The sequence below is a fragment of the Bison bison genome, unplaced genomic scaffold (genome assembly GCF_000754665.1).
Source record: "Bison bison bison isolate TAMUID 2011002044 unplaced genomic scaffold, Bison_UMD1.0 scf7180017864530, whole genome shotgun sequence".
In the NCBI taxonomy this organism is placed as follows: Eukaryota; Metazoa; Chordata; class Mammalia; order Artiodactyla; family Bovidae; genus Bison; species Bison bison.
Genome location: NW_011495080.1, coordinates 9,035,063 through 9,048,094, shown reverse-complemented (window position 1 = coordinate 9,048,094; position 13,032 = coordinate 9,035,063). Strand labels below are relative to the sequence as shown.

The 13,032-nt window shown below is 51.6% G+C and overlaps 2 protein-coding genes across 3 annotated transcripts in view; one reads left to right on the top strand and one right to left on the bottom strand.

The window, feature by feature from the left end:
* SND1 (staphylococcal nuclease and tudor domain containing 1) overlaps window positions 1-13,032 on the top strand; it is a 421,950-nt gene that overhangs the window by 346,975 nt on the left and 61,943 nt on the right. The gene's annotated exons all lie outside the window — the stretch shown is intronic.
* The window catches only part of LRRC4 (leucine rich repeat containing 4), an 11,478-nt gene continuing 532 nt past the window's right edge, over window positions 2,087-13,032 (bottom strand). For both annotated transcript variants that reach the window (XM_010831718.1, XM_010831719.1), the window contains one exon: window positions 2,087-13,032. In XM_010831718.1, coding sequence (XP_010830020.1) covers window positions 11,077-13,032 — 1,956 coding nt within the window. In that variant the 3' untranslated portion in view covers window positions 2,087-11,076.

Sequence of the window (13,032 nt, the reverse complement as noted above, 5' to 3'; positions counted from 1 at the left end):
CCCACCCCACCCCCCTGGTGACGCAGGAGAATAGCCCTGGAGCCGTGGGGCGCAGTGTCCAGAGGGCAGCAGAGCTCCAGTGGGTGCGGCCATCCCCTGGCTGCCAAGCCCCTTGTCACGTAACAGGTTCAGAGGCTTGGAGGTTGGAGTGGGGAGGTTCTGTCCTCCAAACTCACCACGGCACTGCCTGTAAACCTTCCGAGCCAGGGCCCAAAAGGGCTGCCTGCACAGCCCACATCATCCAGGCGTCTGCTTGATGCCATGATGTCCCGGGCCTACGGGGGCTGCATAAGTACAGCTGCAAGCTGCCCACTAGATGGTTCCTGCTGCCCCAGCACAAGGTGACCCTCTCAGGCTCTGTGTGGCTTTCAGTATAAGTGTAGGCATGAGAGATGGTGCCCTTCTCTCTGGGGACAGGTAAGGAAGAGATTTCCCAGCTGAGTCTTCCTGGGTCTCTGTTCCAAATGAAAAGGAGCGCCCCCCACCACCACCGTCCCTCAGTGTCCCCAACTCTGCACACCTGATTCCGCCTCAGTCCATTTCCCAGCCTCAGCTCTACTGGGGACAAACTCTTTACCCTTGTGGTATTCTGTAAGCTGGAGCGGTAAGTCCCGAACCTCCAGAAGGGAGATGAAATGACCTTGGGGGCTGACGGGTAACAGCACAGCCAGCGTTTGTTTCAGGGTGTTGATTTCCACATATTAAGGTTTGAGTTGCTACTGAGCTCCCTTGCCCATGTGTGTGACAGTCAGGCTCTATATCCACCGCGATGCCCAAGCAGGGACGTGGTGTGGGGCGAGAGCTATGCTGCTGTGCTCTGGCACCTGAGCACGTTTCCATCTCCAGCACGGAGCTGCCAGTGGGGAACTGCTGAAGTGGCACTCCGAAGGATCCACCAGGGAGACCCCTCCATCTCCTGCCAAGCTAAACAAACCCTGCCTTGCCCTGTTCTGAATCACACCTCCCTGCAGATTCATTCCTCCTTCCCTGGCGCGGCTCGGGCACTGCCTTCCGGGAAAGTCCTGGGTGTCCGCAAGAGAGGCGTTGGAGGAGAAAGGAACTGATGGAGAAAGGGGGAGTGCCGCTCAGTCATCTTTTAAGTAGAAAGGAAAAGGTCAGCGGAGCCGCACGGGGCCGCGGCCGCATCAGTGTTGACTCTGCCTCGCTGCGGCAAAGGGGCCGGCTCACCGGGGCGAGCGGTGGGCACTGCCAACCCCACCCAGCTGCTGACAGCCAAGCACAAAGAAACGCGTGCTCTGTACACACAGATGGGTCTGAGTGTCAGCAGGAGCCCGTTTTTAGCCCTTGCCCAGGAAGGGCAGCCCACAACACAGTAATTTAATTAAATTTGCTTCTCTCCATGGCCCACATATTTGAAGAGGTTTGGGGGGAAATGAATCTGGCTGAGGAACATCACCCTGCCGCTCTGGCACTGCCCCAGAGCCGAGCCGCAGCACCATAAAGGGTCTCGCCATCCTGATTACGGCCCAAGGCATCTGTCTGCACTGCAGGCTCTCTGGCCAGGCTGCCTGCTGGAAGCAGTCCGTCTCCATCACAGGGAAGCCACCGGGGGCAAAATAAGGGGACTCCCTGCCCCTGACTCAAGACCTGCTGGCAGCAGCCTCGGCAGTACCTAGAGCCGTGGTGGCATTAACTTTCCCCACTGGCCTCAGAGTACGAGAAGGGAGAGGGTAAGACAAGAGGACCCCCCTCCCCCACCCCCACTGACACTGCGGTCTCAGTCATCACCCCAGTTTCAGTGTTAGCCCACATGCCTGGGCTTCTGCCCTGAACGTGATTGGTTTTTAAGGACCTGAAATGGACTCAGCTTTTTCATATTACCCTGCTGCCTTCCTCAGGTGCTAGCGGTTTTTGTCCATTATGCCTGAGCTTAACTCACACCCAGAGCCCCATGACCTCCCACTGCCTCCCAGCCAGTCTTGCATTAAGTTTATCAACTCCTCGGGGCTTCCCTGGTGGCTCAGTCAGTACAGAATCTGCCTGCAATGCAGGAGATCTTCCTTTGGGTTGGAAAGATCCCCTGGGTGAAGGGAATGACTACCCACTCCAGTATTCTTGCCTGGAGAATTCCTTGGACAGAGGAGCCTGGCGGGCTGCAGTCCACAGGGTCACAGAGTCAGACAGGAGTTACCTAAGCTTTTGCTTTCTCTCGTCTTCGCCCTCCTATTCAGAGTGTCTGCCCTTTCCTCTTAGCACTAACCTCTAGCCTGTCTCTCAGCCTTTCTTGTCCTAGATCAGCAGCACCAAGTCTTGGAGAGGTACATTCTCTGGTGATCTTTCTGTCCCCCTTCCCAAGAGTACATCCTCCTGGCTGGTAATCTCTCCTGCGTAATGAGAATAGCAGTACCTCCGAGAGAAAGGGAATTTCTCTGGCACGGTTCAGCTCAACACCAGCAGAACACAGGCTGTTGCTTAGGAGTGGGAATCATTAGTGTCAGGCCATTATTGGAGGGGACCGGTCTCTAGGGGAGCTAGCAGAAATTACCGCTCCTTAATAGACGGAAACTCATTTGCTCAAAGCCCCCGCCCTCCTCTTTATTTCTCTGCATTCCCCACCTCCCTTTCTTCCCAGCTTTGAAGTTGAGAAGAGAGGTAACTCCACCCCATCCAAGATGGCCAATTTCTGCTAAATTAACTTGGTTAAAAGAGATCCTTGGCTGCAAGCGGCTGTTTTTTAGAATGTTTCTGTTGGGACTTCGCTTGAAACCATCATGAAGGAGACAGATTCTAATTAAATGTATGTGATAGAATTCTAGCCAGGGCCACTCTGTCGTTTCCCTAGAGAGGATTTGTTGAGATGGGGGAAGGGGCGTTCACTAGCTGCAGGCCCCCGAGTCAGCCCAGGGTGTCTGAGGTTTTCCTTGCTTACAGTACCAGGGAAGACGTTCCTGCTTCTCCAGTAGTCAGCTTGACCTTGAACGGACTTCTGACATGATTGAGCTTCTGCAGAACTTCCTTCTACCTGTTCTTTACAGCTCTTCACTCTTATGGAGATGGGTAGGGTGGCCTCAGCCACAAATGCCCCTTCTAATTTGTTTACTGGCTGGGCAGCCATCAGAACTCCCCTGCCCTGGAACATTCGTAGTTGAAGAGAAGGAAAAGTTGCTGGATTTCTCAGTTCTAGTTGTTTGAGGGAAGTCAGGTGTGGCCACCATCTGGTTTAGAGTGTGAAGCCCAGATAAAGTACTGGCGTGAAAGGCCTTCCGCTCCTCTCCCTGCCTCCCTGGAAGCAAAAAGTAAGGGATGGCACCAGTTTGCAGACTCCAGGGGCACTGGTCACCTTGTAGCTTCTGTCAGTGGCGCCCCCTGCCGTTATAAGTCTCAGTAGCCCTGCTGGTGCTGGGCTGAGAACCCAGAGACCTGATCCCAGTACCACCAGCTCACGGGCACTGGCAGTCACATCTCCCTGGGCTTCCTTTTCCTCACAAATAAAATAAGAGGGTTCACCTAGATTTTCTGAATTAACTTGGAAACTCCCTTCACTGTCTCCACCTTCCTGAAGTCAGAAGCTGGAAACTATCAATCTGTCTTCAGCTGCCCCCCAGGTCGACCAGCTGTGAGAACACACAGGTGATGCGGAGGGGCCCTCAGCTGACATTGATCCCACTGGTCAGAGCCGGTGTGGACTCAGAACAGGAATGCGGAAGAGGGATTAAAGGACGGGAAAGTTACTCTGCAGCCCAACAAGCTGAAACCAGAGGCACACGGAATAGGCCAAGTCCGGTCCTCTCTCGCGCTTTTCTCCTCTGTGACTTCAGAACCTTTTTCCCTTGTACACGTGCACACAACACACCCAGCAGCTGGCACTACTTCCCTCACAAGGAAGCCGAATGAAATGCAGGCCTGCTCTCTGAGCTGTCTCAGTGTTGCCATATCCCTCTAAGCCTCCTCTCCCCATTCCCCATTGAAAAATTGTCTGCCCTTCCTCTGGTTCCTTTAGCAGTCTCTTCCTCAGCCCTCCCTCCAATCTTAACTCCAGACTTCCCCAACTCATCCCCTTAAGAGATGAATGGGAAGAATACACTGTCATGTCAGAAGGAAGCCATTGTCAATTCACACAGGCAGACGCTAATAGGATAAAGTATTATCCGACTTCCTTTAAGTCCAGAAATTAAGTCTTCTTGCAGTGGTAATAGATTATCACTGTAGCCACTGCAGCTGGGGGGCTGTGGGAACAGGCCGTCGGTATCTGAGGCCTGGGCTCCATGTCTGGCACTGTGATGGGCCTGCCGCGAGGGATGTGCTGTGCATTCCTGCAGACACCACGGCACTATCCAGGGAACTGCCTCCAGCTCATTCAGTTCACCTCCAGGGTGGAACCTGAGTAGGAGGACCTGTCTGAGTGTCCTTAATGAACCTGGGTGAGTGGGTTGGGCCTTGAAGCCTGGGGAACAGTAGCCTGAGGCCAGGAAACCAAACTTTGCACAGGGAACAGCGTGCGAAAGCTCATCTCCGTCATCCTTGCTGACTCATGGAACGGGTAGAGTGGCTTATCTGGTGACTACATCCCCACCTGCACAGACAGGGAAACCAGGGTTGTGAAATATAAGAAACTACAGATTAAGGACTTGCCTCAGAAGAGGAAACAGGACTGTGAAAAGGAAGAAAGAGCCACTGGGCTTCTAGAATGGAAGGATCTTGCGGGGCAGCCTTGGTCCTGTCTTGACAGACAGTTGGACACACACGGGAGTAGGGAAGTGTGACAGGAGAAGGAATGGAGGGTGTGCTTTTTATTAATGGGAGATATAAGCAGGTGAATGGATATTAAAAAAACAAGTAGATCAAGGGCTGTTCCTTTGGTATTTAGTAATTAATCTCAACTTTAGTAATGGCTCTGGTGTTGTTTCTAGGCACACAGAATGGATGAACCTGAAAAGCTAAGTACCACTTTGGTCCATCCAATCCCCAAACCTGGCGTTAGCGTGGTCTCTCAGCCTTACTGCTTCCCTACTACAGGTCCAGAAATCTCTACCGGGCTAAGCTAGAGATGACAGCACCATCCTTTCAAATGCTACCTTCCTTGGCCAAAAGAGCCTCCTCTCTCAGGGCTATCCCCCACAGGCCCCGGCCTCGTCTCTCTGACTCACTGCCAGGGTCCACGTGCAGCACCGAACTCAGAGTCGTCATGATTTTTATGGGGAAACATAATTTATATAACAACCCCCCCACCACCACCGAAATAATACTCTTGTTGTGGATAAACAGTGAGCTGCTATATCCCCTCTTCTCCTCTCCCATGACTGTACCTTCTTAGAAAGGAGGGAGTCTGTCAGGAACAGAATTTGATTACAGCCCTGAGGGAGGGGTTGCTCCCAGCAGTGGACAGCCTCCAGCATCTCCCGCCCCCTGCCCAGCAGTGGACAGCCTCCAGCTTCGGGAACAGGACTGTCGTGGGTAGGTGGTTTGGCCCAAGTACTGACAGCAAAGCTGGCATGTTCCAGACGATGAAACCTGTGATCATGCTAAAATCTAATTCTAGCCTCTCATTAGGAAATCAAATGCTTGCTTTCTTAGGCTTCTCTTGGAAAGTTGATCTCCCTGCCTTTCTTCTCCTCTGCTCCATGACATGAATTTCACACTGCCAGTCCTCCCCCCATCCAGGGTCCTGCCAGCCTCCTGTTTGTGAGGGCAGAGGAATCTCCCTGGCTTTCCTCCCGAACTGCATTGCAGCCCCTTAGCCTCTGTATCTGCCACATAGCTCCATTCCACTCTCATTTGCTCAGATTCTGGTGCTTTTTCTCCTGTCTTGTTTTTCTTTCCTCCAAGCCCCCCGAAACTGCTCTGAAGCCCCAACAGCCCTCTCTGTGCTCCTTTCTCCTTCCTGGTGCCTCCATGGGCCCACCTCCCTTGGTAAAGCACCCCGATAAAGAAACAAGATGATCTGAGAAGACACTAGGAAGCTTATTACCCTCTTGGCAACGGCCAGGGTTTCTGGTAGTATTTCCTATCCCAGCTCTCAGCTTGTGCACCATCACCAACAGATTACCTTTTCTCCTGACTCGCCAGAAGGAAAGGTAATCTGTTCCTGGGCTAGGACAGTGCCTTGGGTCATCTAAAGCGCTCAATTAAAGAACGGAGCACAAAGAAGAAAAGTAAACCCATCTTTCCCACAGTGCTTGGGCTTGTAGACAGTGCTGTCCTGCTCCCCAGGACTTCTGGGTGACCATCCCCCCTCACTAGACTAGTCCAGTAGGCGTGTTCTCTCTTTGGATATGGATGAGGTTCAATAATAGAGGTGGTGATGGAGGCTGGTCAGTTGGTCTTCCCCTTATGTAATATCATCAAATTTTAATTCCTACAACAAGCTACGAAGTATTGAAGTAGACACCAATATTATGTCCATTTTAGAGATGAGGAAAATGAGTATTTGTCTGAAGTCACACAGCTAGTAAGTGATAGAGCTGGAATTCAGCCTGGGGAGACCAGGTCCAGAATCTGTACTTGCAAGCACTATGCTGTATTGCTTTGCAGATACATATATTTCACTGATCTGCTTCCTGAAGCCTTTATCCCTGCTCCAAGAAGCAATTCACTTCATCTCAATATAAAGCAAAGATGAAAACAACCGTAATCCACTGCCCAAACCATTCTTCCCCCCTCCAGGGGAAAGGGTGCTTTCTGAATGGATAGAAACCAAGAGAGGTGCTTTGAGCCAGAAGTGCCTTGCAGTTTAGCTGAGGCAGGATTTCGAAATGGCGTGAACAGTGCCTGCATTAGCCGATGGCATGGAGCACTGAGTGCCAGCAGAGGAGATAAAATCAGACATATGTTTGGATATAAATGTTCTCTTTTTCTCTTCCTTTTCTTCTCTAATTTTGTTGCAGTAAAATGTTGGAGCCATAATTGCAGGCCCTGGCCCCTGAGGTAGTAGCCTGGGCTGAGTGAAGCCCACTTGGCCTTCTGTTAACAGCCATGATAAAGCTGGTGTCCCTAGGCCTTAGAAACTAGTTTGTCTCCTCTACCCTCACTGCCAATAGGATGCAGCTTTATGACCAGAGAGTCATAAAATGTCCTAGAGCAGATTATGGGAGTAGCAATCAGATCATGATTTTAGAGCTGGGGCTAGGGCAGATGCAATGGAGAAGAGTTAAGGAGCCCCCCGCCTCCCCCAAACAGTCTCATTGTTCAGCCAAACAAGCAGAAACCACTCACTGTGCACAAGTTGCTCTGAGAGGTGCTTTAAGACCTCTGTCAGTCCTTTACTCTGCAGAGCTTCCCAGGCCAAGGTTGGGAGAGGACCAAGCCATCGTTCCACTGTGAACACCCAGCCTTGTCTGCGTTACCTTTTACCTAGCAGTCGTTGCCCTCTGTGGGATTCCTGTGGTTTCTGTCTGCCATTGAACCTAAGAATCGGGCAGCTATTTTGTGTAGTCCTGAGAATCCAACTCCTTAGTACACGTGGCCCTTGGGCCAGCTCTGGGGCCCCTGTGGTCAGAATTCCGCTCAGCAGAGCTGGTTCAAAGGAGATTGGACAGCTCCAAGAGGGAGGAGAAAAGAGCACAGCAGTATCTATAGGAAGGTCCCATTTTCATATTGGCCAGGAAGGAAATATGTTCTTGGGAGCCTGAATGAGAAATCACATTGGTTTGGGGAGTCAGGAGACCTGGCTTTCAATCCCACCTCTTCCCCTAATTAGCAGTGTGACTTTGGACTATATCATTCAGTTGCTCTGGGGCTCCGTTTCCTTGATTATAAAATGTGAAGGGATTAGACTACATGGTCTTTCACGGCCTTTAAAAAATTCTGTCACGAAAACTCCCTAACTCCATATAATCAGCAGCGCTCTTTTCCCTCTAACATGTTGCTGTAACTCTTCCCACACCCACCCCCCTGTCCCAATCCAGCAAGCTGCCAACCCATGTTCCATTCTCAGGTAACAAACCCTACGGTTTGGCCAGGCCAAGGATGAGTCTCCCGCCTAGCATTAAAGGCGGCACTTTCGGTGCTCAGGGGACCCCTCTCTGAAAAGTTGACCCAAGTGCCTGCTACAGAGAAGGGCATACTCAACACCATGGCGAAGGAGCATTGCTGCTCTAGAGGCTGAACCAGTGCCCAGGTCAGGGAGCACGCCCAGTGAGCAAAGGAACCCCCCTAACAGCTCTAATGACACTCAAGCCCGTGAACCATATCCTGTCGGGAAAACACCTCTCCCTTACATTCCAGAGCTTGAATATGCCCCACCCCCAGGACAGGTGCATCTGTTCTTAGGACTCTTCCCCAGGAATGTCTCAGGCCTGTTTCTTCACCTCTCTCCTTAGATGTCTATTCAGCCCCCAAGCCTTTGTCATTTCACAGCAACTGCATAGTTCCCTGACTGCCCAGAGAGCTGTCGGAAGAGCAGGGGTGGCAGGAAATGGGCTCCACACCCTCTGCTTCTGAGGCCGCTCCTTCCTTCACAATCACCTCTGAATGTGTACCTGGGAAGCTGTTCTAATAAATAGCCTGAGTTGTGTCTATAGCACCAGGAAAGGGGGTGATTTCTTGCATTTTTCAGCTGGTCCTAGCCAAGTCCCACCCTTTTTTCTGCTGCAGTTTTCTCTCTTTTTTATTGGGGGTAGGGTAGCAGAGGACAGGCAGAGAGAACGCATCATTGTAGCCTAGAAACATGAATAGCAGTTTCTTAAAGTGTGAGCCCATGCATACATGCTGCCACAAACGCGGATACCCAGAAATTTTGTATAAGCAAAATACACAGAGAGAGAGAAATTGGCCCTTTCTTAGCCAACTGCTGCAAAGTGCTGCCGCCTCTCTCCCTGTTCAGTGCCAGGGAGATCACACCCACTCAGTCCCGGTTCCCTGCATTAGTATAAATACTGGCGCTTGAAGAGACGCAGGGTCCCAGTTCAGGCAGCCTGCCTGAATGACACCCCTCAGCTAAGCATCAGGAGACCGACACCCACCACCACCACCGAGAGACACATTTGTTTATTTAGTACCCAGAGAATGGGAGCAGCCCTGCCAGAGGGATCTTTTCATCCTAACAACATTATTGCAGTCCTCTTCAGTCCCAGTCCCCCAGGGTCCCCCCAGTAAAGCTGGTGCTGTCTGACCAGCAGCTTCTGCTGAGGTGGCATTTAACTCCTGGCTGGGTCCCAGGAGCTGAGGTTGACCCATTTCCCCCGCTTTTCCAGGGCACAGGAAATTCGGTTCTACCCTCAACAGAGCCAGGGACTAACACACTTAGCTTGTGAAAGGTGCACTAGAATCGGGGTACTTTTATTTAAGCTAAGGAAAAGTGGTTGACAGCTTCAACGTGTTCCCATACTTTTAAAAGAAATTGAACATGGTCCTCCCCCCACTTTATTCCTTTATATAGAAATGATTCGGTCAATGCTTATAAGAAGCTATAGGTTGAGGGTCTTACTCAATTTAACCCTTTAGGGACATTGAATTAAAAATTGAACAATATTTATTAAAATACAAAAATACACTTTTCTCACATTACAATCAATGTTCTTTTGTTGGCATTTCCCCACCCCCCACCCTACCCCCCTTTCAAATCTGAACCCTTTATTTCCTTTTAAAGCTAAAATAATAAGTAAAGTTACATCATTAAATGGACCAGCATAACAGAGATCTCTGCCTTCCCCACCCACGCCCACCCTTTCTCCTCCCCTCCTCCTGAGGCAGGCCTGGGAGAGGGAAGGCTTTTGCCCCACTGTGCCACATTCAACAGGACTCCACGGCCAACTCACTGTGCGTGCGTGTGCATCACTTTGTTCGAACTGTGGATTTCAGATCTTTTTTTCTGAAGCATCCTTGGTAAGGAAAGGCTTCATCACTTTAAATGAGCCTGTGCCCTCTCTGTCTCCCCCTTTTCTTCTCTCCCCATCTTCTGCCCCCCTACCCATCACCACAACCCATTGACATCAGCCGTAATAATCCCTAATGAATCAGCATTTAGAATAGTCACCAAATCACAAGCATGAGAAAAGCTTCCACTCCCCCAAGCCTCCCACTCCCGGCCTCTCCTCCCTTTCTCCACCTTAAAACAAACAAACCCTTTATAAAAGAAAATCATCAAATGCCATCATTGTCGACAATCACTTGTCAGATGCTGGGAACAACAGGTGGACATGGCACTATGCTGATGTATGCCCTCCCGTGAATACCTTTTCTCTGTTGCTGTCCGCTCCCATCCCGCTCTGGGACCCCCAGGCCCCTTCAGGAGCCGCCTCCTTCACCTGGGAAGCCCTGAATAGACACATGCCTTGCACAGAGTGGGTTAAGCCCAACTGCAGGAATCTGGTACAATGTGAAAGCATTTGACTGCAAGCTATGCCAGCTCCCTTCCTTCTCTGCTCCTTCCCTCCGCACTCCCGTCAGGCGGGGCGTGCGGTGTCCCAGTGCACAAACCAAGAAGACCTGTGCACAGGGGTGCGCACCCTCAGTCCCTTGAGGGTTTCATTTGAATTTCGGTGATTTTCCTGTTTAAAACACCATGTTACAGATCTGTCTTCCCCTTGGCCTCAGAAGAAAAATTTATTGCCTCTCAACATTCTAAGCATAGTACAAATTCTTAGTGCTTTTTTTTTTTGGAATTTTTTTTGTTTAAATAAGATAAATCTGCAAAGACAGCTCTCAGCCTAAGAAAGATGTCTACAGAAATGGGTAGTCCTGGGTCCTATGAAGCATCTTCTAAAAAAAAAAAATGACAGATTCCATCTACCCCCACCCCACCCCTCAGCAGCCCGCACCCTAACTCTTTAGGGATGTTTGTTGGTGTTTTAAGTTGGTTTTATCTTAGCAGTTTTAACCGTATACCAGAAATCCCTTCTGGCCACATAGCAACTTGACTTGTGACTTCTACCCCACAACATTCCCAAGGTAACCCTCCCCTACCCCCTTTAAATAGAACTTACAAGTTAGAAAATAGTTTTGTTTTGAGTTTTCTTTTTTAAATTTTAATATAATCTGTTTCTTTTACCAGCCCATAGATTTAATATATAAGCATATACAAGAAAAAGTCTCTCCCCACTCTGTACAAAAGTTGCTGTCTTTGTGTGTGTGTGCATTCTATTGCATTTGTATAAGTTTTTTTTTTGGGGGGGGGAGTCATATCTGAGTTTCCTGTACCTTGTCCTTGGTATGGGTCTGAATGATATAAGGTTCAGAGATAGTGGTGACCGCGGGGTGGAGAGAGTTCCCCAGGCTGTTTTCTGTCCAGTGGGCCCCATGTGCTGGTTTGTAGGTGTTGTAGTTAATATGGTCATGAATTGTGGGCAGCACGACTGCCCCCTCACCTGATACACCGGCCGGAGCTGCTGTTGCTGCTGCAGGTGCCGCCGCAGGGATGTCATCATCCACCTGGATAATCTCAACTGTCCGGGCGGCTGTGACTGTACTCCTCTGCTGGTGCCGCTTGCGAAGTTTATAGAAGACAATCAGCATGGCAGCAGCGAGCAGGGTCACTGCCACAAAGCAGCCGATGATGATCTTGGTGGTCTTCATGACTTCATCCAGGCTGGTCTGCATCTTGTCGTTGGTGTCTGTCGCGGTCACTGCCACCTGCTTGGGCACACGGGTGGTCTGGATGAGCACCGTGGTAGAGGTGGTATAAGCCGGCTGGTAACCAGTGGACGTCGTAGGAACAGGCTTGTACTTGCGCGTCGTGTCCTCGGGCGAGATCTCGGTGGTCTCCACTGTGACCGTGGTGAAGAAGCTGTAGTTGGAGGTGTTGAGCTCGGCCGTGCTCACGTTGAGGTAGGCCGAGGCATTGGAGTTGCCCGCCACATTGGTCACCATGCACGTGTATACCCCTGTGTCTGAGAGCAGCACGTGGGAAAAGTTCAAGGTGCCGTCGTTGAGGACGGAGATCCGTGGGTGGCGGGAGGCGTGGCTGAGCACTGTCCCATTGGGCAGCAACCACTTCACAGAGGACATGGGGGGAGTCCGACACTTAAGTTCCGCCATCCGACCCTCCGAGATATTGAGGTCCCGAGGGGCATCCATGATGAAGGGGGCGGAGCACTGGAAGGAGGCCTGGTCCACCTCCACCAGGTAGCGGCCTCGCATGTGCAAGGGAGCGTGGCAGCGGCCACAGCAGGTGGAGTTGGTGGGTATGTACTCCCGAAGCCACCAGGCTAGCCAGAGAATGTCACAATCACAGTTCCAAGGATTGTGGTGTAGGTGCAACTCCACCAGGTACCTCAGGGGGGTGAAGAGGTCATGGGGCAAGGAAGAGAGGTTATTATGGGCCAGGTTGAGTTCCACCAGCGAGGCCAGCCCATCAAAAGCATTCCGCTCAATCAGGCTGACTTGTGAGTTCATGACCCATAGCTTCTTGAGGGAGCCGAGGCCATGGAAGGAGCCAGGCCTGATCTCCGGGAAGTGGTTCCCCGACATCTCCAGCTCCTCCAGCCCCACGAGAGGGGTGAGGTTGGGCATGTCCTTGATGTTGCACATGCCCAAGTTCAGGTACTTGAGGTTGAACAGTCCCTCAAAGGCCCCCTCGGAGATGTACTCCAGCTTCTTGAGCTCCCCCAGGTCCAGGCGCATGAGGGAGGGCACCCGGTTGAAGGCATAAGAGGGGATGCTCTCTATGGGGTTGTTGCGCAGCCAGAGCTCCCGCAGCTTGGACAGGTATTCGAAGGCCCCGCTGGGAATGACCGTCAGCCAGTTGTCGAACAGCTCCAGGGTGTTGAGGCTGGCCAGGCCGTTGAAGGCCCCCACCTCTATCTGCCGGATGGAGTTCCTGCCCAGCTGCAAGACCTCCAGGTGGTGGAGGTGGCGGAAGGTGTCGGCCTGAATCATCTGGATATTGTTCTCCATGAGGTTGAGGTACCGGGTGTTGGAAGGAATCCCCTGAGGGACCTCGGAGAGGCCCCGGCGGGTGCACACCACCTTGCTGAACTGGTTACTACACGAGCAGACGGATGGGCAGTTCTGGGGCCCGGCGGAGGCAGCAGCAGCGATGGCTGCACACAGAATCCACACTTGCGCCGTGAGGTAGATGACGGGGAGCAGGACGGCATTCCAGGTGTGATGCACAGTTACCTGCCACAAGAGCTT